This window comes from Polypterus senegalus, chromosome 2 (assembly GCF_016835505.1).
Source record: "Polypterus senegalus isolate Bchr_013 chromosome 2, ASM1683550v1, whole genome shotgun sequence".
NCBI lineage: Eukaryota > Metazoa > Chordata > Cladistia > Polypteriformes > Polypteridae > Polypterus > Polypterus senegalus.
In genome coordinates, this window is record NC_053155.1 from 2,192,557 (window position 1) to 2,218,286 (window position 25,730).

General features: G+C 40.1%; 1 protein-coding gene across 1 annotated transcript in view; it reads left to right on the plus strand.

The window, feature by feature from the left end:
- Positions 1 to 372: 372 nt before the first annotated feature.
- LOC120521313 (complement factor B-like) overlaps positions 373 to 25,730 on the plus strand; it is a 51,579-nt gene continuing 26,221 nt past the window's right edge. The window contains exons 1-6 of the mRNA XM_039743025.1: positions 373 to 540; positions 6,187 to 6,291; positions 12,729 to 12,844; positions 13,857 to 14,007; positions 24,604 to 24,751; positions 25,149 to 25,225. Of these exons, the coding sequence (XP_039598959.1) occupies positions 13,881 to 14,007; positions 24,604 to 24,751; positions 25,149 to 25,225 (352 nt within the window). The 5' untranslated portion in view covers positions 373 to 540; positions 6,187 to 6,291; positions 12,729 to 12,844; positions 13,857 to 13,880. The remainder of the gene's footprint in view (positions 541 to 6,186; positions 6,292 to 12,728; positions 12,845 to 13,856; positions 14,008 to 24,603; positions 24,752 to 25,148; positions 25,226 to 25,730) is intronic.

Sequence of the window (25,730 nt, forward strand, 5' to 3'; positions counted from 1 at the left end):
AAAGCAGCTGAAACTAATGAACAAGCCCCTCTGCTACTTCACTGACCAGATCAACAGCCCACAAGTGTCATTGACTCGATGCTTCACTCGGATTAAAAAGTGTTCCTTTAATATTTGTGAACAGTAATTATATATATATATATATATATATATATATATATATATATATATATATATATATATATATATATATATATATATATATATATATATATATATATATATATATATATATATATAACTGTGAAATAATTATAGCTTGGCCTGAGCATCAATTCATTTTCTGTTTATCGTTTAATATATTATGGTACAGTACTAATTTAGCATCAACTAAATCCTTAATGTTTTCTTTTAGAAGTTAAATGTCCTGACCTGTCAGAGTCCCAGCAGGGTCACCAGAGCCATCTGAGCCACTTTATTATGTAGGAGACACCACCACGCATCAGTGTTATGGCGGATTTGAGCTCTGTGGCGCAGCCAGCAGGACATGCCAGCGTAATGGGAAGTGGAATGGGATCACACCTGTCTGTGTCCGAAAATGCAAGTAACACTTTAAATTTGATTTTTTTGAAGCGTTAAATAAGGTTAAAATGCAATATTCTCTAATGCGACCTAAATCTGCAGAAACCATCCATCCATCCATCCATTATCCAACCCGCTATTTCCTAACTACGGGGTCTGCTGTAGCCAATCACAGCCAACACAGGGCGCAAGCCAGGAAACAAACCCTGGGCAGGGTGTCAACCCACCACAGATCTGCAGAATCTTCTGAGTAAAATTTAGTAATATCTAGTGATGTTTTATTCATCTGTAAAGAGGCAATATTCATGTCACTGTATCCCTGCTCACACACACACGCACACACAGACACACAGACAGACAGACAGACACACACGCAGTGTGCAGGTCATTAAATTAGATTTGACATCTGTAATCCAGTTGTACACAATAGCTTTATAATAACATTTTTTCTGTGTTGTAGCAAGTGCTCTCATTTAGATAGATAGATAGATAGATAGATAGATAGATAGATAGATAGATAGATAGATAGATAGATAGATAGATAGATAGATAGATAGATAGATGAAAGGCACTATATGACTGATAGATAGATAGATAGATAGATAGATAGATAGATAGATAGATAGATAGATAGATAGATAGATAGATAGATACTTTATTAATCCCAAGGGGAAATTCACAATTTAAAACCAAAGTTTAAAACAATATATCATTTAATACGCTTTAAACTAAATTGCATACGTATGGTAGGTCAGTTTTGTAAAGTTAGGCCTTATAAAATATCCTCTAAAGGAATATGAGTACAGACTACTCCTTAGATGATGAAGACGTTGGCACAGACCCTGGGGTTCCTGCCTTCAGCAGAAGGACTGGCGACGGCTTTGCCATCGATGACGAGGTGACATGTGAGTGTGCAACACCAATGATTTGGATTGGATCCGAGGTCAGAGTTTGTCAGGAATCTTGGGAATGGACCGGCGCTGAGCCTGCCTGCTACTGCAAGTCCACCATCAAACCTTTCTATTGTACGTGATGTGCAAACAGATAGTGTTGACTAAGTATTAACTCTGTCTACTACAGTCCTGGTTTTTGAAGTTAACACCTAATTTACTGTAAAATCTTTCTGTGTAGGACTTCAGAATTTATTTATTTATTTTATGTTCTACTAGCCATCCCCCACAGCTTCACCCACATATTAGTGAAACAGGACAGTGAGGAGGGTCCTGCTTGGCTCCCCATTCCTGACGTCACTCTTCCCCTTCCCCTCGGCCCACAGCCTCTGTCCTGGATTAGCGCAAATATATCACTCCCACAAGCAAACTATAATTCTTAGCATGATGAGAGACGTTGCAAAATCAGCCGGAATGTTCAAGCAAATTACAGGAAAAAACACGATCTAAATCCGTTAAGTAGTTGTCTCGTTTGCTAGCTAAGCAGAGGTAAGGTACCCACCCAGTGTCTGGCGCATGAGTGAGGAGGTAACTCGGCCTGCTGCGTATCTCTCGGATTCACGCAAATAAATCAGTGCCAAAAGCAAACTCTGATACTTAGTGCAATTAGAGAAGTCACAAAATCAACCGGAATGTTTAAGAAAATTATAGAAAAAAACCCAATCTAAATCCGTTAAATAGTTCTCTCGTGAAAAGCAGACAGACAGACAGACAGACGTTGGATTTCATATATATATAGAGATGTGATTATTTTAAAAAGAAGTAGTCTGTCATGTAATTTAAAGATGGATATCCGAGTGAATACAAGGTGATAAGGTCACTCTCATCAAGCAAGACCAGACTCCCTGCCACTCTGCCACTCTCTGTTGAGCAACCCATGACTTGAATTTGGGAAACTGAGACAGGAAATGGACAAATGAAAGAAATGTTAATTTGTTTCTGCTGAGGTCAATGTGTTGGGTGCTCACAGTGCTGTTTCTGGACAGCATGTTGAAAACACACTGTGAATTGTTAAGGACAGCTAAGTCAGAAAGACAAAGGGCTAGTTCTGTATGTTCACGTCACTGCGTTTATTTTTCCTAAGTGATTGTGTCTCTTCCAACCAGACTGGATTCTGTGTAAGAAATATCCAAATGTGTGCTGTCACAAGAATAAATAGGAGACATAAAAAAAGGTTTGGGGCAGCCACCAGTGTATTATGCCCTGGCTGCGAAGGAGTTAATTTTTGGAGGAGTTGTGTTTGGTTTAATGTCCAAATCATAACTGATGACATGTGGCAAAGATGGCGGCACTCTCAAGGTCTGGATAGGAAGTGACGTCATCATGGGCACCGGGACCAGAAGTGACATCATTTGTGGCAGGAAGTGATGTCATCACGGGCGCTGGAACCCTGTGGAATTTCCTGTGAATGTTCTGCAGTGGATTGAGAGAGTAAGTCAGCGCACCTCGCCCACCCCTGGTCAGACTTGGAATTGCCACCATTCGTGCCCTTTAGCTGCCTCCCATGCACACGTGTATGACAGTGTGTATTTAGAAACATTAGACATCTCTTATGCACCCACATAAATGAATACCAATTTTATTTTAGTGGTCAGTATGGTGGTCCAGTGGTTCTGGCCCAGTCTGGTCCACTGTCCATGTGGTGATTTACCTGTAAGATTATTTTATTGATAGTTGGCTTTTCTAAAAGGCACCAATGAAGCATCACATTAGTAATGTGCAGACCTCTGAGACTGAGTTACCCAGTTTTGTAGCCTCTTTTATAGTTTTATCCATTATTAGAAGTTAACCTAACTGTACTCATTCACATATAAAAACTCCTGAAGATATAAAAGGTTTGGGAGAGCGTTTAGTTTGACATGATTTAGTTTCACAGCTAATGTAAGGTGACGAGATTCCTATCTCTCTATTATAAAAAAAAATCTTGGAAGGTTGGAAGGAGACGAGACGTGATTTTCTCAGAGAGACACTTTCATGTCCCACGACACGAGTCTTTGTGCCAAGAGATTTAACCAGGCCCTGGGCCAGAAATAAAAGACAAAGAGTAGATGACAAAGTAGAACATCGTAAAGAATTTAAAAATGTTGGCGCGGTACACATGCAAAGCAAGTTAGGGATAATGGAAGTACGAAATTTCTAAAGTCTCAAAAAAAGGATAGTAAAGATCACATTAGTGCAAACAAATGGAAATTATTACTTGGTGAAACAATGGAACAGCGAAAAGAGATCAAATATATTGTTTGGATTTAAACTTTAAATTGGAGACTTGTAAATCAGCTAATTCGTGTTGTCATCAGGGAAAAAAAAAAGGTAAAAAGTAGTGTATCTTCCCAATGAAGAGGCCTAACTGTGAGATTTAAAATATTTGTTGTTTGGTGAAAGTGAAATCCCGCGAGAGAAATCAGACACATTTCTTGTAGAGAGAAAGAAACTATACTCACTCACGGGCAGTTATACGTTGTGTTGTCACAATTTGATTCCAAACAAGGAATCAAAATTCAATGCAATACTGATGAAAAGGTAAAGGCAAAAAGAGATCGAGTATATGGGCAGCAGCAGTAAACCAGCAGCTAATCGAGCAAAGAGGAGGTAAAAAAAACTGTTTCCCATTGTATCACCGTTTGTTTAAGAGGGGGTTTGGGGAGAGCGACCGCGTCTCCTTGGGGTGCATTCAGCCCCGCTCTTCACAATGCGAGCATCAGAGACGTGAAATGGTTGGCGTTTAGCACAGGCCAGGGGGAGTGAAGCCCCCTAGTTTATTAATAAAGCCTTCTCAGATTACACTTGCAGGAGTTTATATGGTGATTTCAGCCTGACTCTCAGTATAACTTTCTTCTGATAGTTCAAAATCCTTTTGTTTATACAGTTAGGTCCATAAATATTTGGACAGAGACAACTTTGTTCTCATTTTGGTTCTGTACATTACCACAATGAATTTTAAATGAAACAACTCAGACGCAGTTGAAATGCAGACTTTCAGCTTTAATTCAGTGGGTTGAACAAAACGATTGTATAAAAATGTGAGGCAACTAGAGCATTTTTTTAACACAATCCCTTTATTTCAGGGGCTCAAAAGTAGTTGGACTTTTGGTCAGTACACAACTTCACACAGCTGCCAAGTTATTAGATCGTTTCTTTGTAACAATATACGTTTAAATGGTGTGTGTCTGTGTGTTTCATGCCAGGAACTTAATGACTCGCATACAACAAACACAAAAATATTTTGAACACAATGCAGCCGTAAATGGTAACAAAGGACAACACAGATCAAATCTAGTTATGTAAAAGATTATAACTAAGTTAGCCTTGATTATTCTATACTGCAATATTATGACATCTGTCGAAATGGAATAAACTGATGTTAAATATAAAAACACGGTTTACCTGGAACTGTTAGCATTCTGGCATACGATAGTTAAGAGACTCATGTTAGTATAAAGAATTCCTTCACTGAAGGTTTACCATCTTGGTCCAGGGTTGATGCTTTTGTTATGTCGTACCTTTTAGTGATATTTCTGACATTTCAAAAATCAATCATTAAAAATGGAAATGGGAAGTGCAATACACGCCATCCATTGCTGGCAGACTAACAGGACGTCGATTTATCTGTCAATGCATCACATCCAAATTTAGTTTTATCGGCAAGGAATAGCCCTTTTCGCAACCTAGTCAAAATATTTCATAGATTTCAAATTTTTTTTTTTATTTTGTCATGTCAGTTCATTATCTTATATTAAAGATTTCTCTTTTCTGAGAATGTAACCAAAATGATTTGTGGTCTGGAATTGATTAGTAATCACGGACACTCTTGAAGGAACACACCTCAGATGTAAATGGGACCAAGTTAGACGCTGAACTGTCATTTGTAATTGGTAACTGGTTAAGAAAACAGAAAACAACTATTGATGGCGTGTGAATTAAAAGTGAGCCTTAAAACTGCTGCTTGCTCAATAATTACCTCATTGACAGTAACTGACTTCTAATTAAAAACACTGACTTGGACCAAAAACCAGCAGCCATTCCGGCCCACCAGGACCTGAACTTCAGCACCCCTCAGTTTTATGATGTTAAGACAATATTCCCATCAGAAATGATCTTTTAGAGCGCGTTGATCACCCTGCGTTGTTTGTAGATACGGGTGAGAAGAATCTCGTGTTTTCATGGAGAGGACAGCATTTTTAGTACAAGGGGCTTCAATGGGGGGCTCATTGGGGTCTGACTGAAGAACAGCAAACACCATTGAGTCATCCATGACAAGATAAACTCTCAAGTTTCTGGTGTCTGTCACACACTCCACATGTCCTGTCACTGAGAGTCACCCTCTTTAGCCAGTAACCTAAACTGACTGAACAGTGGGCTCACTTTTGTAGCTACTGAACACTTTATGAAGAAAATGTCTTCTGTAAAACAACTGACCATCACATAATGAGAAGAAGAAAGAACAAAAAAGAGAACACATTTATTGATCATTGAATTTGCACAAAGGCCAATAATGTTACAGAATTAAAGCTGAAGACAATGTGCCCTGCTGCTGAAGGTGGTGAAGATCTCAATGAAACTATCCAGTGGCCATCACGTAAAGTGAAATATCTGTGGCTTTCCAAAGTATTAGCGGTCAAGCACCTCAACTGATCTTCAGTTATTAATTTGTGTTACTAACATTATGATTATTAAACATAAACCTTTTACCATATTTTTTTCTCTTGTATAACAGATCCTTACACTTACGAGACACCAGAAGAAGAAGCAGCCTCAAAACTGGGTTCCACTTTGAATGTTTTGCTGGAGATTTCGGATCCTGAAAAACCGAATGAAAATAGTAAGTCTAAGCAATATGTCGGCCAGAATATGTCTTTATACACACCTATTACAGGTTTATCTATTCAGTACTTAACATCTCTTCTCCCATCTTTGCCTTCACTTTTTCTTGTCATCCTTTGTCCAAACCCATTCAGCCCTATTCAAGGTTGCAAGGAGTAACGTCAGTCTCAGCAGCTTTGGAAAAGAGCTTGGAAACAACTCTTGTGCCTGTCCAAGAAAGCTTTTATTATTTGTTTTGTTAGTTTATACTCTGTTTCCATTATTCATCTTCATTGTATTATCTTAATATAGCTTATCAGAAATGATTATTACAATACATTTCCAGTATTTGATGACACTTGCCTCACTGTCAGTGTTTATCGTAGGCCTTTCCTCGGTATGCTCATGTGTCTCAGTCTGTCTCGGCCGATGTTTCCTCTCTTTTCAGACTCTGTTGTTTGCTCACCTCCTGCTGCTCTTTGACTGCCACCAATGGTAGAACCGCCTGCTGTGAAAACATCATTTGTGTTCTTGATAATACTTCTCGTCTCTGAAGGCGACTCTCAGCACTCCTCCTACTCCTCTCCATGGTATTTTCATGTGTGTCAACCTCTCCTGCTCAGTATTTCCTATCTCCTGTCCTATCTTGGTAATTTCTGTCCTTCCAGATGCAGTCTCAGGTTTTTCTTTTGTATAATCCTGTAATCTTTGAATCAGTGAACACCTTGCCTCAGCTACACTACCCACCTGTCTATTCTAAGGCTGCATTGGCTGTTTGGCAATGACTCTGTAACACCCAGGGTGACAATGTTTAGTTTCACTTTGGAAATGTTCATATTTTACTGTATTTGTTATTAAAGTGGAGCAATGGTAGCATCACAAGGAGACCAGGCTTCAAGTCTCGGGTGTCAACTGTGTGCAGTTTGCATGTTTTCCACACGTCACTATGAGGTTCCCTTGGGTGTTCCCATTCCTCCCACAGTCCAGAGTTTTACAGGTTAGGTGGATTGCTGTTGGTAAAGTGGCCCCAGTTTGTATTTGTGTGTGTGTGTGTGAGTGAGTGTGTTCAACTAATGACGGGCTGGGACCCTGTCCAGGTGTTGCTCCTGCATAGGTGGGATAGTCTCCAGTGTCCCCATGACCCTGAATGAGCGCTCTAGGAGGATGCCTGGATGGATGGATGGATGTTTTCATTGTTCCCAGTACTCTGTTTTGTTTTTCATGGGCGTGGCCTGTTGGTAGGGGTGTGGTTTCAGAGGCTGTGAATTGTGACATCACTAACTCAACTGTATAAATGTCGATGATAAGTGCGGTGTTGCCGTTGTCTGAGATTGTGGATATTTTCAGAACAGAGTGTGTGTGCTGCTGTAGTTCTGGTCATCCAGGCTTGGACCTCTGCTGTGTTTATTTGACTCTGAGTTCTGGCTTAAATATTGGGCTGTGCTGTAAAATATGTACAATAATGTGAAAGGGTTTTCACTTTGTAACCTTCAGTGAATTGCAAGTGTAGTTAGTGTTTAGGATTCTCAGTCTTCGCAGGTAACGTTTTTTGGTTCCCTTCGCACACATCATCTGATCTTCTGCATACTCCCCTGCCTTCTGGTCAGAATAGTGAGGTTAATGGGTGATTTTAAATTGGCTTAGTGTTGCTGTGAGTTGGTGTGTGACTGGGCCTGACAATTGACCGGGATCCTAACGGGATAGGCATGGCTCCCCTGTAACCCTGATTTGGATTACGTGCTTTGGACAGTTTATGTCATGCTGTTTCTACTTTCTGTGTCAAAAATAAAACTGATTATTTACTTAAACAGTTGAGTTCTGAATTATGGTATAAACCAATCCAATTATTACGTATTTCTCTAAGTGTATCAGTTGGTTGCAGTGCGGTGTTTGTATGCCTTATTAAAACAAGAGGCCTTTTGTGCGACCATCTTTACTAATAATCTGAACTGGGCTGTGGCTGAAAAGAGATGTAGGCAGCACTTCTAGTGTCAGCTGGATGGGGACGAGGACAGAAACTGTGCGTAAAGCTGTTCATGAAGCACAGATTTGACAGGCTTAAATACTAGGGTGGTGAGTTCAGGCATTCTGACTTGTTCTTCTTCATGAAAATCACACCTCCAACCCAATCTGCAGCTCCAGTGGAATTGTGTGACCAAAGTCCCAAAGCCATGCAGGGCTGACACAGTGACCTGATGGAAATCATGAAAAGAATGATGGCTGCTCTGTAAGACCTGTGTCTGAGCCTCCAGTGACAGCACAATGAAAACATGACAAGTATTATCAAGAAAAGCTCACTGACAAAAGCGCAATAGACATATGAGCACTGACAAAACTGCGACGGACAAACTCGCTAACTGGTTTTCGACAAATGCGCGCCGACAAAATTGGCACGACAAAATCGCGAGAGAGGCCAAGAGAGTGGGACGCATACGTGCGCTTTATGTACACATTATGTGCTAGGTTATAACTGTTATAACTGCTGATGGCATGCCGTGAACAAATAACTCAGTCGAGGTTTGGCATAACGTGTCGTATACAAAGCGGAATTACCAGCAGTCAGGCAGCCAGCAAGTCTAAATACGCTCAACTATCAAGACGTCTTGCTGCAATTCTTCCTACATATACAGGGCGTGATCTTAAGGACTATCTGCGTGCCACGTCTCATAATATTGACTTCTAAAATAAACATTATTACAATACATTTGCAGTATTTGATGACACTTGCCTCACTGTCAGTGTTTATCGTAGGCCTTTCCTTGGTATGCTCATGTGTCTCAGTCTGTCTCGGCCGATGTTTCCTCTCTTCTCAGACTCTGTTGTTTGCTCACCTCCTGCTGCTCTTTGACTGCCACCAATGGTAGAACCGCCTGCTGTGAAAACATCATTTGTGTTCTTGATAATACTTCTCGTCTCTGAAGGCGACTCTCAGCACTCCTCCTACTCCTCTCCATGGTATTTTCATGTGTGTCAACCTCTCCTGCTCAGTATTTCCTATCTCCTGTCCTATCTTGGTAATTTCTGTCCTTCCAGATGCAGTCTCAGGTTTTTCTTTTGTATAATCCTGTAATCTTTGAATCAGTGAACACCTTGCCTCAGCTACACTACCCACCTGTCTATTCTAAGGCTGCATTGGCTGTTTGGCAATGACTCTGTAACACCCAGGGTGACGATGTTTAGTTTCACTTTGGAAATGTTCCTATTTTACTGTATTTGTTATTAAAGTGGAGCAATGGTAGCATCACAAGGAGACCAGGCTTCAAGTCTCGGGTGTCAACTGTGTGCAGTTTGCATGTTCTCCACACGTCACTATGAGGTTCCCTTGGGTGTTCAGTGTATACAAAGCGGAATTACCAGCAGTCAGGCAGCCAGCAAGTCTAAATACGCTCAACTATCAAGACGTCTTGCTGCAATTCTTCCTACATATACAGGGCGTGATCTTAAGGACTATCTGCGTGCCACGTCTCATAATATTGACTTCTAAAATAAACATTATTATATATGCTTTAAACTTGTAATTCATATTTAATGAAACTTTTGCGATTTTGTCTGTGTGATTTTGTCTGCGCGATTTTGACGCCGTGTTTTAATGGCCGCTATTTTGTCGGCGCTCATATGTCTATCGCGCAAATGTCGGCTCACTATCAAAGAAAGCCCATCCAAGAATGTTCTTTATGCAGCATCTGAGGACATGCCATCTCCCCAAAGCTACTCTGGTCTAGTGTTACTCAGCCATCATCAGATCCATTCTGACCTGACCTGTAACTGTCTGCTTTGGTGCTGCTTCTGTTCAGGCTCAGGTCCATCATCAGAGCTTTAGAAAAGACCACAGGCTGTGACTTACCACCCACTCACGTCCAGTCTGAGTCCAGGATAAGGGAGCATGCAGCAAAGATCACTGCTGGTCCAAATCACCCTGACAGCACCGACTTAAAGACTTCAAGCGGTGAAAGTTAAAACAACACGTCACTTCAACAGTTTTTATTCAATGCGGTTATCCTGATAAGAAGGCTTGAGTTTTACTCGGCTTATACGTGGTTTCTCATCATGAAGTATAATTATAAAATCCACCCCTCCAACCACCCATTTTTCACCAGCTTAATACATTAAGGGTCTCCTGGCAATGCTGTACATTAGTAGAGAACTTCCGCAGGATGAGCCGACAGTCCTTTGCAGAGCAGGCTTACATACACAGCTAGACTCACACATACAGGGCTAGTTAAGAAGTGATGATTCTAAAATTTAAAGGATCGTTAGTATCACATAGCACAACAAAGTTCTTCCTTGCACGTGCTAATCAACATGCAACACATTGATTGACACTCTTTGGCACCATGATTAGTGAGCAATAACAATACAAGAATTGTGTGTTTCCTGTGACCCTGGATTGGATTAAGTGGATTTGATGAGAAGATTCGACTAATAAAGTCATGTAGTAATTGACACTTAGAGACAGCGAGCAAAAGGGACGTTTGCTATTATTCTCCAAACTGTACAATCAACCAGAGAAAATGACATAACAAGGAAACTGAAACCAAAATAAAAATATTCATGTTAACACCAAATGCCAAAATAGTAAATCAAAGAAATTGAAAAATTCTTATTTTATTTGTGTACCAAACCTGTTTTTATCACCATAAGCTGAGGCACATATAGCATCTCTCTATTATAAAAATACTTGATCTTTAGAAGAAAGATCGTTTGAAGAGAGTCAGAGAGTTAGAGATACTTTCACGTCCCACGAGACGGGAGACTCACGTCATACTTACAACCTTCAGACACAAGTCCCGTGATACACATGAAGAGCAGGTTAGAGATAATGGATGTAGGAAAATTCGAAAGTCTCAAAAAATGAGAGTAACAATCACATTAATGCAAACAAACTGAAAATATTACTCGGGGAAATAGCAGAACAGTGAAAAGAGATCATATATTCAGGTGCTGTGCTGGCTTTTAAATGTTCGAAGCTCCGCGTGAAATGCGGATCACGCAGCACAGCAGTAGCAGCAGCAAGCCAACAGCTTCTCGACTAAAGAGGAGGTGAAAAAAACACCTGTTACTTGTTACCCAATGTATCACCATTTAAGACGGGTTTTGGAGGAGCGGCCGCGTCTCCTTGAGGTGCACTCAACCACCTTCACAACGGCACTTAGAGAAAGGGTAGGCGAGCGAATTGCCGATCACGCGTGAGGGCAGCAGCTGCACTCCATGGCTACTCGAGCAAAGAGGAGTTAAAAAATCGTATTTGTTTCCCATTGTATCACCGTTTAAGAGGGGTTTCGGAGGAGCGGCCCCTGACAGGCGCTGTAAGGGGTTGGCGAGCAAAGCGAGCAGGGGGTGAAGCCCTGTAGTGATTTAAAGGTATAATTGAATTAAAATGGACTGGTCATCTTAACTGTGTTTTTGACGACAGGCTAAAATGCCAACTTTTTTCAATCTCTCTATATATAAAATCCAACATCTGTGTGTATGTCGATCTGCTTTTCACGAGAGAACTACTTAACAGATTTAGATCGGGTATTTTGCGACCAGTTGATTTTGTGACTCCTCTCATCGCGCATCATCCTCTCATCTCCTGTCATAGTATCATAGTTTACTTGCGGTACTGATTTACTTGCTCAAATCCGAGAGACACACTGTATACACTATAATAATAATAATAATAATATATTTTATTTATCTGGTGCCTTTCCCATTCTTAATAATATTTTTGTAAGCGTTGTGGTATGTGGCCGGCAGTTCATCCTGGCCAATACCCCCACACCGCCAGATGGAGCCCTTCTTGCAACATGGAGGTGCCCCGAGTTCCAGCAGGGCATCATATACAGTGGAGTTTTACATCACAGCCCTGCTGAATACCATGGGGGCCACCAGGGGACGCTGCAGGAAGGCACAGGGATATTTATGATAGTCCAGAAGTACTTTCTAGTCACAGGAATGGAAATAACAAAGTACTTCTGGGATGAAGAAAAGAAGGAGTTTTCACCTGACCCGGAAGTGTTGTGAAACCACGTGGACTGGGGGATAGAAGCACCTCCGGGTCAAGGACTATAAAGGATTCTGGGAAATCCCAGCAAGCTGAGCTGAGTTAGAGGAAGGGTGACGAAGCGTCTGGAAGAGTGGACGATTGTATTGTGGATTAGTGATTGTTTATTGTGTATAGTGGAGGTGGAGGTGCTTTGTGCACAATTTATGAAATTAAAAATATTTCTTTATTTTATCTGGTGTCTAAGCATGTTGTCTGAGGGTTCAAGGGGCAACAGCGACCCCTATCTGTCACAGCATACAGCAGAAACCAAAACAAGACATTAAGAGCTAAACAATGCACACTATGTGAAATGTACACCCAGTTCACAAGGACTTTGTCGTCTCTGTCGAAGGCCTAAAACAGAACGTTGTTGTCTTTCAGATGTGAGGCTATTATTACTTAGTTAATACATTTTCTTTCTAAATCAGATGAATCGGAAAGTGTGGCATTATGTGGTCTTTACAAGGAAGATGAAAAACCACTGAAGCCGGGAGAGTACAGGGAGCAAGAACACTATCCTTGGCATGTGGCCGTCCAAATAACCGTAAGTACAAAGTTCATTCTACTATCACAGATTTCCACCTCCTTATATATATATGGAGTCTGCTCGGTTGGCACGGTCCCATAGCACTTCAGACTAATAGTTAAGAAGTTCAAGTTGTTTCAGTAGTGAGATAAACAACAATTAAGGCATTATGTGATATTTTTATGAAAAGTATTTTTTGGAGTACATGGAAGTTCTTCATCTGTTGCTTTGCACAGAGGTTGAGAACTCATCTCCAATTTCTGAAAAGTTTTCCTGGTGATGTATAAACAGTGAATCATACTAAATAAATGACGATGTGGAGAAGAATGGAATCCATTTTTTTATTTCAGTTCAGACTGAATAAGAATATCCATCCATCCATCCATCCATTATCCAACCTGCTATATCCTAACTATAGGGTCACGGGGGTCTGCTGGAGCCAATCCCAGCCAGCACAGGGCGCAAGGCAGGAAACAAACCCCGGGCAGGGTGCCAGCCTACTTCAGGAATAAGAATATAAAATTTTAAAATTGAAGTTTAAAGTGCAGTCATTTGAAAAAAAGGGAGAGAAGAATTAGTTAAGGTGGCCAGTTTAGTCATCACAACTGACTCACACTTCACTCATTCTTACAGTTTATATACGGTACATGGAAACAGGTAGACGGACAGTTGGTGTGATTTTGAGCGTGTGGGCTCAGAGTTCTCACCTGAAATAAATGCCTAACAAGCAGAAGAAACTGGAAACTCCGTCTCCCTTGAGCCTGATGACAGACTCAAAATTACATACAGACGTGTCCAAGACAGCAAGGTTAGCATGTCAGCAGGCTTTGGTAACTAAATAGTGACAATTAGTCACATTAAAAAGTCATGTCAGGTATTTAAAAAAGCTGAAATGCTATTGGGGAATACGGAAAAAAAATGAGAAAACAGATAAAGCCCATGAGACCCCCAAACAAGCCACACAAATCATGCAGAAAACAGAATGGTGATTCCATCTTTCATTGACTTTTAAATGTTACGACTTTCACAGCATCCATGGGGAGTCCAAACATGTATGGGGTCCATTGTTGGAAATCTGCATGTTTTGACTGCTGCACACTGCTTCACAACAGACGATGATCAAAGCAACGTTAAGGTGCTAATCAATGACAAGGACGCTGAAAATCCTCAGAGACCTACAAGTAAGTAAGACTACACATAAATCATGTAAATCTGTAAAGTATAAAGGGCATGCTGTATATATCTACCATTGTGATATGTGAGACTGGAGTAACGCAGGTATATCACCAAGAACTGTTTACAGATATTCTACATGTGTAGGTAGAAGGCTGAAATTTGGCAGGCTTATTCCTTACAGCTTACTTACAAAAGTTAAGCAGGATTCATTTCGAAATTCTAAGCGTAATGGTCATAACGGTCGACAACGTCCGCCATGTTGAACTTTCTTATTTATGGCCCCATCTTCACGAAATTTGGTAGGCGGCTTCCCTGCGCTAACCAAAACCAATGTACGTACTTATTTCGGTGGTATGATACCACTGTCTGCCGCCATATTGAACTTTTCAATGGTCTTTGTTACTTGGGCCCATCTTCAAGAAATTTGGTACACGGGTTCCCAATGCTAACTGAATCCTACTTACGTACATATATACGTCCCTAGCTTGCAGCTCGGTCACCGTGTGAGGCAGCGTTGGTTCCCCCATCCCAACGCCTCCCACGTGTTGGCTACCTGCCTATATAAGGCCGTCCGTCGCTCCTGTCTCTACATTCCCTTCCTTGCTTTGCCACGGGATTCACGTCTCCCTGCTGATAACTGCAGCCTTTCTATTTAATCCACGGCTTCTCCGTTGTTTTATTGTTCATTTATTACGATTATAGTTATTGTGTAGGTATTTTAGACTTACTTTACATTGTTCAGGTACCCATTTCCTTTATCATTCCAATCGTACCCCCATTAACATGTCTATCGAGGTGATCACCATCGATCAAAGAACTGTCACTTACCGAGTGGTTTCCATACCCAGAGATACCACCTACCTTTTCCATTCTCTTTGTTACATATTGCACGGCCATATCAGGCTCACTCTTGATATCCATTGTGTCTTATGTATTGAATGACTGGGACAGGTTCAAGGTGTGGACTGATGACGGTACAGGAGATAATTAGACTACACAGGAGCACTAGAAGAGTGAAATGCTTAAGCACTTCAAATATGGTTCTGCATGTGAGTTGATGGCTGCCGCTGAATTGTTCAGTTGTCGCTTTCATGTATACCGAAATGGCCAAATATTTTACACCTTTGGACAACCGCCAATGCCTCTTCAACATCTTAGATTGACAGGTGACGATTTCAGTAGTGGACACTTTGATGTTTATGAATGTTTAAACTCTTAAAAGCTGAATGTGAAGTTATCGATGAAACCGGTTGTATACTTACAACACTTGACAGATGCTGAATGTCTCTTCAACACAAGTCCTACAAATACTGTCGTAATTGAAACAAACCATGAAACTCAAACCGTTTATGACAGCAGCAATCCAAGCTGTGAGATTTGAGACAAGATTACTGTTCACATGGCCAACTGTACGTTACATGCTCAAGAGTAAGCTCAGCGCACAGCTTGGTCATGTTACAACCGGAGGGCCGAACTCACAATGTGGTATACAAAGAGATCCTTATCAAATAAATATTGGTATATTTTCCCTCAGTTTAAAAGGTTTAATTTTCTTTTTAATAAAAATTTTAAGGCAGTACTTCGCCGCCGCGAATCGCGGGTATTTTGCTAGTTCTCTATATACGAAGAGTGCTTAGATCTTCTGGTCAACTGCCTCTTGTTGTCCCTCGTACCAAGTGTAAAACTTAGGCATGGGTTATACTTCACGTGACGCGGCGCATGCTGCAGCTGACGATCCTGCCACGCAAGCGTTGTACCGTTTATACTTGCGCACGGACTTTACGTAAATCTGGAGGAATCCAGCAGGTGGCAGTGCAAGATATTATCACGGTGAGAACAGGTTAGGCTTTGCTGTGTTGTGAATTGCCTGGAACACCCATTAAACTCCGATGACATCTTACCGCAATATCTCTGAAAAGGATGTTTAATGATTAAATTAGACATCAGCTCATCGCAAGATGAATACAAGCACACACATACACGCTGGTGTCATTTTAGTGTAACCAAATCTGCATATCTTTGGAAGAAAATTGGAGCCCACTGTGGAAACCCAGCAGGAAAACATGCAAACTCCAGGCAGGGAACACCAGCGACAAAACAACCTGCAAAACAGCAGCGCTAACGCTCCGCCACCGTGTCACCCCCATGTGTGTAATTATTAACAGTATTCATTATTTAAACGAAATTACTGATTTATCTGTAAAATGTAACATACATACTTTAATGCATTTCATCATGAAAGTGATATCAAGTATAAATCTAAGGATTCTAAATGTGCAGAGAGTTAGAATATCAGACATTTAATGTGCTCAGTGTGGCAAACTATTGCTGTTTGCCGCTGCTGTCAGTACCGGAGGAAGCTCTAGAAAAAAAGATGGCACAAAAGACGGTATGTGAGACTTTTAAAATGTGTCGTGTCATTACAACTGGGAATATGCAACGCTTGAATATAAAAGCACCAAGAATACATCTGTATGTCGGCATTTTGCTTCGCCACATCGAACCAGTCATTAAACATCGAAGTGCACACACCGATCTTGTATGATCCGCAAAGCGGCTTTCTGTCACATGTAGATAGTAACCAGAGACTCTGACGTCACATTCCAACTTTTAGCACACTGCACCCCCTGACTTTTTGCTGGTACTGCGCATGTGTTGCATAAATTTCTGAGGACCTGCTCAGAGGACACATCAAATGAATGTTGGAAACATTTGGTAGCCATGATGCGGGTGCGTATGCGTTCTGAGCGTGAAGTATAAACGAGCCCTAAGAGGGACAGACAGGACTTTGTGCAGCTGCTGCTCCTCGCCTGTGGAGCTCTTTACCTCGTCACATAAAGGAGTCGTCTACAATTCAAAACAATAGATTTCTATTCACTTGCTTTCTGTGACCTTCAGTAATACTGATGGTTTCCTCATTCTGATTATGTGATCTTACTTCTATTAATTAATTATGTTCATTTATTTTATTTGTATTTATGTTTTTTATGTTAATTGTATATTTTTTTCTTCTTTTATTGTAAATCACTTTGGCCACAGCATTCCTATGTTGTTTTAAATGTGCTATATAAATAAATTGACATTGAAGTTAGATCACTATTCAAAAAAAGAATTAATTATATAATCAGAAACCTTTTAAATAGATTGGTTACTTCCAATTGCTAACGGGACATGACAAACGTTGATACCATAAATGACCACAATTTACCCTGTCCACGAGGTTGATTGATAGTTCTGTTAGCTTAGGGTGTACGTGACTTTTTAAAAGTATTATTTTAATTGTTATTGTAGGAGATATGTGGATTTCTGCAGGATTATCCTGTATTCCAAAGGAAAATTCTTTGCATTTATATAGCGCTTTTCTCACTTCTCAAAGCGCTCAGCAATTGCAGGTTAAGGGACCAACAGAGCAGAGTCCTTACTGGCATTTACGGGATTTGAACCAGCAGCCGTCCAATTGCCAGTGCAGGTCTCAAGCCTAAGAGCCACCACTCCAACTAGGAAAGAACAAAAGCCTAGATTCTTATGATCCAGGAGGGTACAAAAACAGGAAACTTAGTACTAAGCAAAATAGAGGAAATTGGTTATGCCATAAAATTTACATTTTCTCTCAGGGGTAATATAAAATAATACAAAATCATTTATCATAGTTAATAATAAAATAATAGCATCAGCTTTTAAGCATAAGCTCAGACATATATGAGACTCAAACACATGCTAGGTGCACATTGGACCAGGGTTCAAATTCAACTCTTATAGAAGACACTGATACTGGTGTAAAGTTTGTCAGATTTCTTCCTTTTAATTAGGATGCTTGCAGCTCAACTCTGTTAGAAACAAATTTTAGCATTGTAAACGGCTAAAGACAAAGACACATATGAACTTTTCTGTATCCTCTAAATATATAAAAAGCCAAACATGTGCTGTATTTCTTATGTGATAAGACAGCCCCCGGGTGCAGACAGACAGATGCTGAATGTCCAAAAACACACACCGTTTATTCACATAAATGTCCTGCACCCAACACAGTGCTCCAGTCCGCCCAAACTCAGTCCCTTCCTTCCTTCACTCTTAGTATTCCTTCCGCCTTTACTTCTCTCCTCCCAAGCTTTGTCTTCCTCCTCCCGACTCCGGCTCCTGAGTGGAGAATGACAGCCTCTTTTATAATGCGATATTTTATTTATATTTCATTTTATAATATGATGTGTTCCAGGTGCTCCTTAACGATCTTCCGGTGGCACTTCCTGGTGTGGCAGAATTGGCACAAGAGCACCCAGAAGCACTCCGGGTGTTCCTGGAATTTCGAGTGTGGCGAAAGTGCTGACGTCCAGGGCTACACAATCCTGCGCGGGGGTTCAGGGGCCCTGTGGCAACCACAAGCCCCAATAGGGTTGAGCTTCTCTGCTCTGTTCCTGTGGCCCCCATAAAAACCAGGGTGGCTGCTCTCTCGTGGCCCAGGGGAGGTATAGTCCCTCTCCGGGTCCTTCCAGGCATCCTGGCTGGGCATGGCCTCCAGCCATCCGCCACACTTAATTGAAAGAATGCAGTTCTGGTGACATAATTATTATGAGATTTAAAATTATGGTCTGAATCTAAAATAAATCAAAAGATTTTTTTTTACCTCAAATTTTCTGCTTTTTTTATTTCTGCACCTTTTCTGTGTTGTGGCTATAAACAAGTAGCTTAGTTTTCATTTTATTTAATGTTGGAAAGTTACATCTTAGCCACTGCATAAAACACGTTGTTTAGTCAATCTGTCAGATCGTACGGAGCCTTCAGATCATCTGGGACTATAAATAAAGCTGTGAGTTATCTGCATAGCTGGGATTATTTATATTGTGTGTTGAGATACTCAGGTCTGAAAGGGAGCATGTAAAGTGAGGACAGCGATGGACCACAACTGATCCTTGTGGGACACCATATTCAATGTTACGTGTTTTTGGTACACATCAACAACAACAACAACATTTATTTATATAGCACATTTTCATACAAAAAGTAGCTCAAAGTGCTTTAGATAATGAAGAAAAGAAAAATAAAAGACAAAATAAGAAATTAAAATAAGACAACATTAGTTAACATAGAAAAGGAGTAAGGTCCAATGGCCAGGGTGGACAGAAAAAACAAAAAAAAACTCTAATATCTCATCAATTAATGGGTCAGACACGTCTTTGAAGACAAGTGATGGAACAGGATCAAGGATAGATGTGGATGGTTTAAGACTGGATATTATTTTACAAAGTTTATGTTAGTAAACGGTTTAAATGAGTAGATTTAGTAGTAGATGGATCAATATGCTCCGTTGTTGTTATTGATTAGACTGCGAGAGACTTTTAGCGATTCTTTTAGCCAAAAGAAGAAGAAAGAAAGAAAGATGATCTTTTCTTAAATAAAAATTTGGAAAAAGTGCACTTTTTCCACAGCTACTTAGGTAGGTTAGGTTGGCTTTTTATTTGATAAAGCAGACAACTCCTTACACTTTAACCTCTGAGGCTTATGGCTGGTGCTGGATTTACTAACTGATGGATGGCTCTGTGCTATCCTTTATGATTTTGTTCAGATAAGAGCATTTCTCAGATCGCACTGCTGCGTTGTACTTAGTTCTATTTGACTTTAGGATTTCCTACTCGACTCTAACTTTTGTCTTTCTCCTGGTTCAGCCTTTTCTTTTTTTCCAGTGCACTTAACTTTGACTTCTATTGATTTTTCCGGGAGTTGTAATGTCTGCTGCTGTCTTTGGTTTAGCAGTGAAATTGTCGACCATTCTACTTACTTGGTCATCAGTCTGAAAGTGAGCAGTGGCGTCTGACCAACTTTTTAAAATGTCAGTGAACTCAGTGGCAGTGTTATTATCAATGTCTTTTATATCTGAGTTCTTCATTGAACTTAGGAACACAAAGAGATATGTTACAGAAAATACAGTGATAATCAGAGAAAGCAATATTCGCAATTTGTGGTATATTAATATTAATTCCCTTTGATATTACTAATTTTAAGCTATGGTCAGATTTTTACATTAAGACATGCTAAGAACGAAAGAGAGAATTCAAAAATTCTCTTTTTTTGGGTATCCTGGTTTATCCAAATGTTAATTAAAATCATCAAGTATGTAGTACAGCAAGAGAGAAAAGAATGAGAAGTTAAACTCATGTTAAAATTGAATACATTACAACATGGCTTGAACAGAGACATGGGTCTTATAGCCAGGTATGAGGACTGTTTGCATCTCTCAGACTGACACAGATAACCTGACTACAGACCCACCTTGTTTTGAAAAACTCATCACAAACTTCAAAGGACTTTTTTGGACAGTTATCTTATCTAAAGATCTTGACCATACATTGTTCTTCTCTCTCTTGTTAAATTAATCTTTGCCTGAATGAGCCTATTAATTTTTTACATTTAAGATTTTTCATTTAAAGATTTACCAATGTTGTTTCTTGTCCTAGTGTGTGGATATAAACACAGGGAACTTCAGTTTCTGTATTACATCTTGCCTGAAGAAGGGGCCTGAGTTGCCTCGAAAGCTTGCATATTGTAATCTTTTTAGTTAGCCAATTAAGGGTGTGATTTTGCTTGGCTTTTCTCTACAATCATCAGGTATTAAACGCTCATTATATTCAATCATTGTTACGGATAACAGATCTGGGAATTCCTCATAAGAGAGGCATTATATTTTGGTGGATGATATACCAGGGTGGTCCAGATCTAATTATGCAGATCCAGATCACCTGGATGACTTTGATTTATGCAGAGACGATTCCAGTTCGGCGCAAAGACGATTCTTCATGTCGTCGGTTCACACACTTCTCGATGGATTTTTCGGAGGATTTTTTATGTAATAAACTTAATAAGTTATAGCGTAATGAAAATTGCATAATTAGATCTGGACCACCATATATTGCTACTAATAGAGCTGCCAAGTTAGCTTTAATACATTATTGCAATCAATATTTTCAAAAGCAGTAAAATGACCCAAACTGACTTCTTTACAACTTGAATAGTTTGAGAGCATGTTAGATAACCACCCGCCCCAACGCCTTTTTCCAACATGGACAGACTGTAAAAAAGTTAGTTCAGTTTCAACTAAAACTGGGAATGAATTAGCATTAGGCCAAGTCCTACAAAATGTAAAAAAATCAATTTCCTTATCAGTAATACGATTACTCAAGAAGACCGTCCTACTCATCAATGCCATATTAGTTATCTTGGGAGTAGATTGCTTATGGGCTTTTGAATTGTTGGCACATATTTTAATTAAATTACTGTTATTTGCAGCAGAGTACTTATTCCTTTAAATATGTCTGTGTATATTAAATATTGGCTTAATTATAAGTCTAAAGGAAAATCATTGCGATTTAAATCAATGTCTTGATTATTATTATTCCTATTTTTTGGTCACTAATAAAATCATTTACATAGAATGATTTCGTAGTTATTCTGATACCACGTAAGGCAACTTTACAAGTCACAGATTGGCACAGTTCCACCAAATAATTAACGACAGGGATATTGACTAAACTGTGGACAGTAAACCCCTTGCTATTTAACTTTTTTAATGTGTCTGTTATTAGTTACATGAGGCATAATTAACATACTTTTTATTCATCAGCTGGATATTGAAACATACCATACATTAGTGTTGAGGTTAATTTCAAATAGTCAAAATGGATTAATTACCTTAGCTATTCTGTCTGAGAGGACCTGAGTGCCTTGCCTGCTGAACTGTAGCCCATTTGTCTTAAAAAAAAAAAAGCGCTGAAGGCCTCGTCCGATCTTCAGAGCACAGGTTGTGGTCCAGAGATGATGATCAGTGCAACTGGCTCACAGGTCCCCTCTCGAGAAATGAGGAGTAGCAAACTGTGACTGGCAACTGTGAATGTCATCTGTTCCCATGCGAAACAAATGACATCTTTATGGTTTATAAGTGCAGTTAGATTTTATTTACAATGTCCTGAACACGTGCCTCAGGAAAGCAGGACAGATCTCCCAGCTGGACAGAGTACAGTCCAGGTTTCATACAAGGTTTTGTCCCTCAAAGTGACCACAGCACTTCAGCGGGCAGCTAAAACAGAGCTGAGAGCCTCAAAACGGTTACTCAAATACAACAGTGTCACTACTCTGTGTGCTGGAGAGTGAGGCTCTCATTTCAGTTGGTGGTCCCAGACTCCATCTGGAGTTGAAGAAGGAGCAAAACAGATACTCACCAGCTTCAGCCTCTGCTGGGGTGTGAAGAAAACGAGGGAGAAGCCGCTCAGGACACACTGCTACACCGTGCTGTAGCTTGAGGGCTTTCAAATGCCTGTAGCAAATGTGCAGATTTTAGATCTCATCCTACAAAACATTCAGTTCTTCATTAAAGTTTGGAAACTCCCATTCTCCATTATATGAAATCATTCTCTGTGGGATCTTACAGTTGATGAAACAAGAAAAAAAGTGACAAGCCAACAGACAAAAAATTGACAAGCCAACAGACTGAACAAGTGACAAGCAAACAGACTGAACAAGTGACAAGTCAACACATAAAGCTTCCACATACGCATTCAACAAACCGACGATTGACGACCTTATTGTGACATGCCTAACAAATTTGTATTAATGACGAAAAATCTGTGGTTTTTTTGTTTTATAATAAATAATCATAAAATCTCCTAAATTTGCTCCACAGAAAGTAATAGCCAAAAACATGCAATGGAATGTTGTTAAAACAATATTCTCATCTTAAATAGTAATGCAGTATATTTTACTATCGCATAACTGGAATGTACATTCTGTAAGAAAAATCGCAGCCAAGCATGAAGTTAGGGTACCCGCAAGCAAACCCTAATCATTGAAGAGAAGTGTGGTTTTACAAAGGCATTGACAAAGAGAATTGTCTTGAACGGATGCGAGTCCAAGTATCGCCTGTCTCAAGATGGTGGATCTTATAGTAATGGGGACTTCCAACAGGAAAAGGCTGGGCCAGGTGGACAGAAACAGAAGTGATGTTATGGGTGGTAAAGCTGTCAGTTTTCCTTTCTGCAGAGGGAGGAAGCGATTACCACCCTCAGAGCCTTTATGTTGTCCCCAATGTGCGTGTAGGTGACAATACATATGTACTAATTGAAAAAAGGAGCACAGTACTGTTGTTGAACTGAAATTTCAAACTTCATTCCTGAAATAACAATTAACAAATGAAAAGAAAAAGAAAACAAAACAGTACTTTAACAAAACAAGCAGTAGAGTAAGACCAGCCATGAACATCAACTCCAGTGGTCTTACTCTCCTTCACCTCTGTGACAGATAGAGGGCGCTCTCGTCCTCTTGAACCCTTGACCAATACGTCAGACCACAGATAAAAGTCCAAATTTTGACGTTATTATTTATGCACAGTGCACAAAGCACCCTCCTCTCCACAATACTCATACAATAACCAATACTCAGTAATCAATAATCAATCCTCCACTCTCCCAGACGCGTTGCCACCCTTCCACCCAGCCCAGTTCCTCATCTAAGGATTTCCAGTCTCTTTTATAGTCCCTGACCCGGAAGTGTTTCCAATCTCCAGTCCATGTGATCTCCTATCACTTTCGGGTCAGATAAAAAAGTCCTTTTCTTCACCCCGGAAGCACGTCATTCCTCTTGTCCATGTGACTCGGACGTACTTCAGGGTGTGGGGAAAATATTCTTTGCTCCTCCATCTAGCAGCCCCTGTGGTATCCAGCAGGGCTGTAGATGAAAACTCCATTGTCCATAATTCCCTGCTGGTATTCAGGGCACCTCCATGCTACAGGGAGGGCTCCACCTGGCGGCCTGGGGGTATTGGCCAGGATGACTGGCCGGCCATAGACCACACCTTTTAAGGCCACCACTTCTAGGCACCTCTGGTGCATGGAGCTCATGAACGTCTGAATCTTCAGAAGGGCCTGACAAGTTGTATGTCCAGATGTTGAGATCCACGGCATCAACAAGGTGTTCAGTGAGGTGAAGGTCAGGAGGAAACGCAGGCCAGAGCAGGCTGTGCAGACCTCAGAGATTTAAAGACGGTAAGACACACCATTTGAATGAGTGACCTTTAGCACATCTTCCAATGGAGTCGCTTTCTTAAAGTTAAGCCTTCACCTCCTAAAATGCTGATTATAATTAATTAAACATCATTACATTTAATTAAATATTATGTTCCCACACCACCAAACTGTCACAGAGGTTCTTCAAAGATCTGTGGAGGCTTTTCTTTAAAAGCGTAGGGGCCTTCAGTCTCAATTAAATACATGGTATCATAGAGCAATAACCTCTCAAAAATTAAATGAAATGAAAAGAACTCTGCACATCTCCAACAATGGGAAATCTTCCAACGCCCATGAAGTTCTACACCTTTTAAGTGGAAATTATACCATAAATTGGTCTTTTACTTGACTGAACTTCATATGCTTATGTGTAGCTTCCAAACATCAACTAACAGTCAGATTTAATACAATGTTAATAGAGATTTGTGAAAAGAATGTGAACATTTTTGTGATTTTTCTAAAATCAGTAACTGAATATAAACAGTTAGAGACATGACCTGTATTAAGAAAGACTTGGACACTTGTTTCAATTTTTTTTATCGTTTTGCCCTATAGACAAAAAGGTGAAAGCAATCCATCTGCATCCGAATTACAGCGTTTACTCAAAGAGGAATCGGGGCATTGATGAGTTTTATGACTATGACATCGCTGTTATTGAACTGAACGATGCGATCAACAAAATAAAAATTTCACCAAAAGCCCGGTAAGCCAGACATTTAATGGTGTGTTGCAACAGGCTGTAAAAACTTATTCAAGTGGAGTTATTATGTTCTCTTGTTCAGATTATTCAAAGACAACAGACTAATGTTTTATTTCCCTTATTTACTACAACAAACATACTCAACAATGCAGATTGTGTTAATTGTTTGTGAATGAATGACGAGTTAGTTAAGTAGGGGAGAGAAGCAAAGGGAGAGCGAGGGAGAAGCAGATGAATGAATAAACTTAATGCAATTAATTTAATTGGAATTCATTTTAATTTAATTAATTAAAATTCCTATAGAGATCAATTGAGGCTCAGCATGCCTGAATGTCTTAAGACGTTAAACTTAAATTTGAATGATATTTTCATAAACAATGTGATTGATTTTTTTTTCCAGACCTATTTGCATTCCCTGCACTGAGGCGTCGAGAAGGGCACTGCGACTGAAACCTGAAGCGACCTGCAAAGATCAAAGTATCCATGTTTTTATTTTAAACATTCTTGTCTAATCCTAACAGATTTTTGCTATTATTACAATAACATTTTAATTAATTAGTATGATTAGTAAAAAGGGTTAGAAAATGGATGGATGGATTAGTAAAAATATGGAGAAATTGGTGGAAGATTGAACAAATAATTAGCAAAAACACGATTAATTTCACTTCATAATGTCAAAGACTAACTATGGTGAGAAGATTCCCTCAGACTCAGAAGGAGTTGGGGTGAGGACCCCTGAGAGAAAGCAAGCAAGGGGGTAATGTTTGTGTCGGTTTAGTAACGTACGAGTCAAATATCCATCCATCCTTCCATTATCCAACCCGCTATATCCTAACTACAGGGTCACAGGGGTCTGCTGGAGCCAATCCCAGTCAACACAGGGCACAAGGCAAGAAACAAACCCCAGGCAGGGCGCCAGCCCACCGCAGGGCACACACACACACACCCACACACCAAGCACACACTAGGGACAATTTAGAAT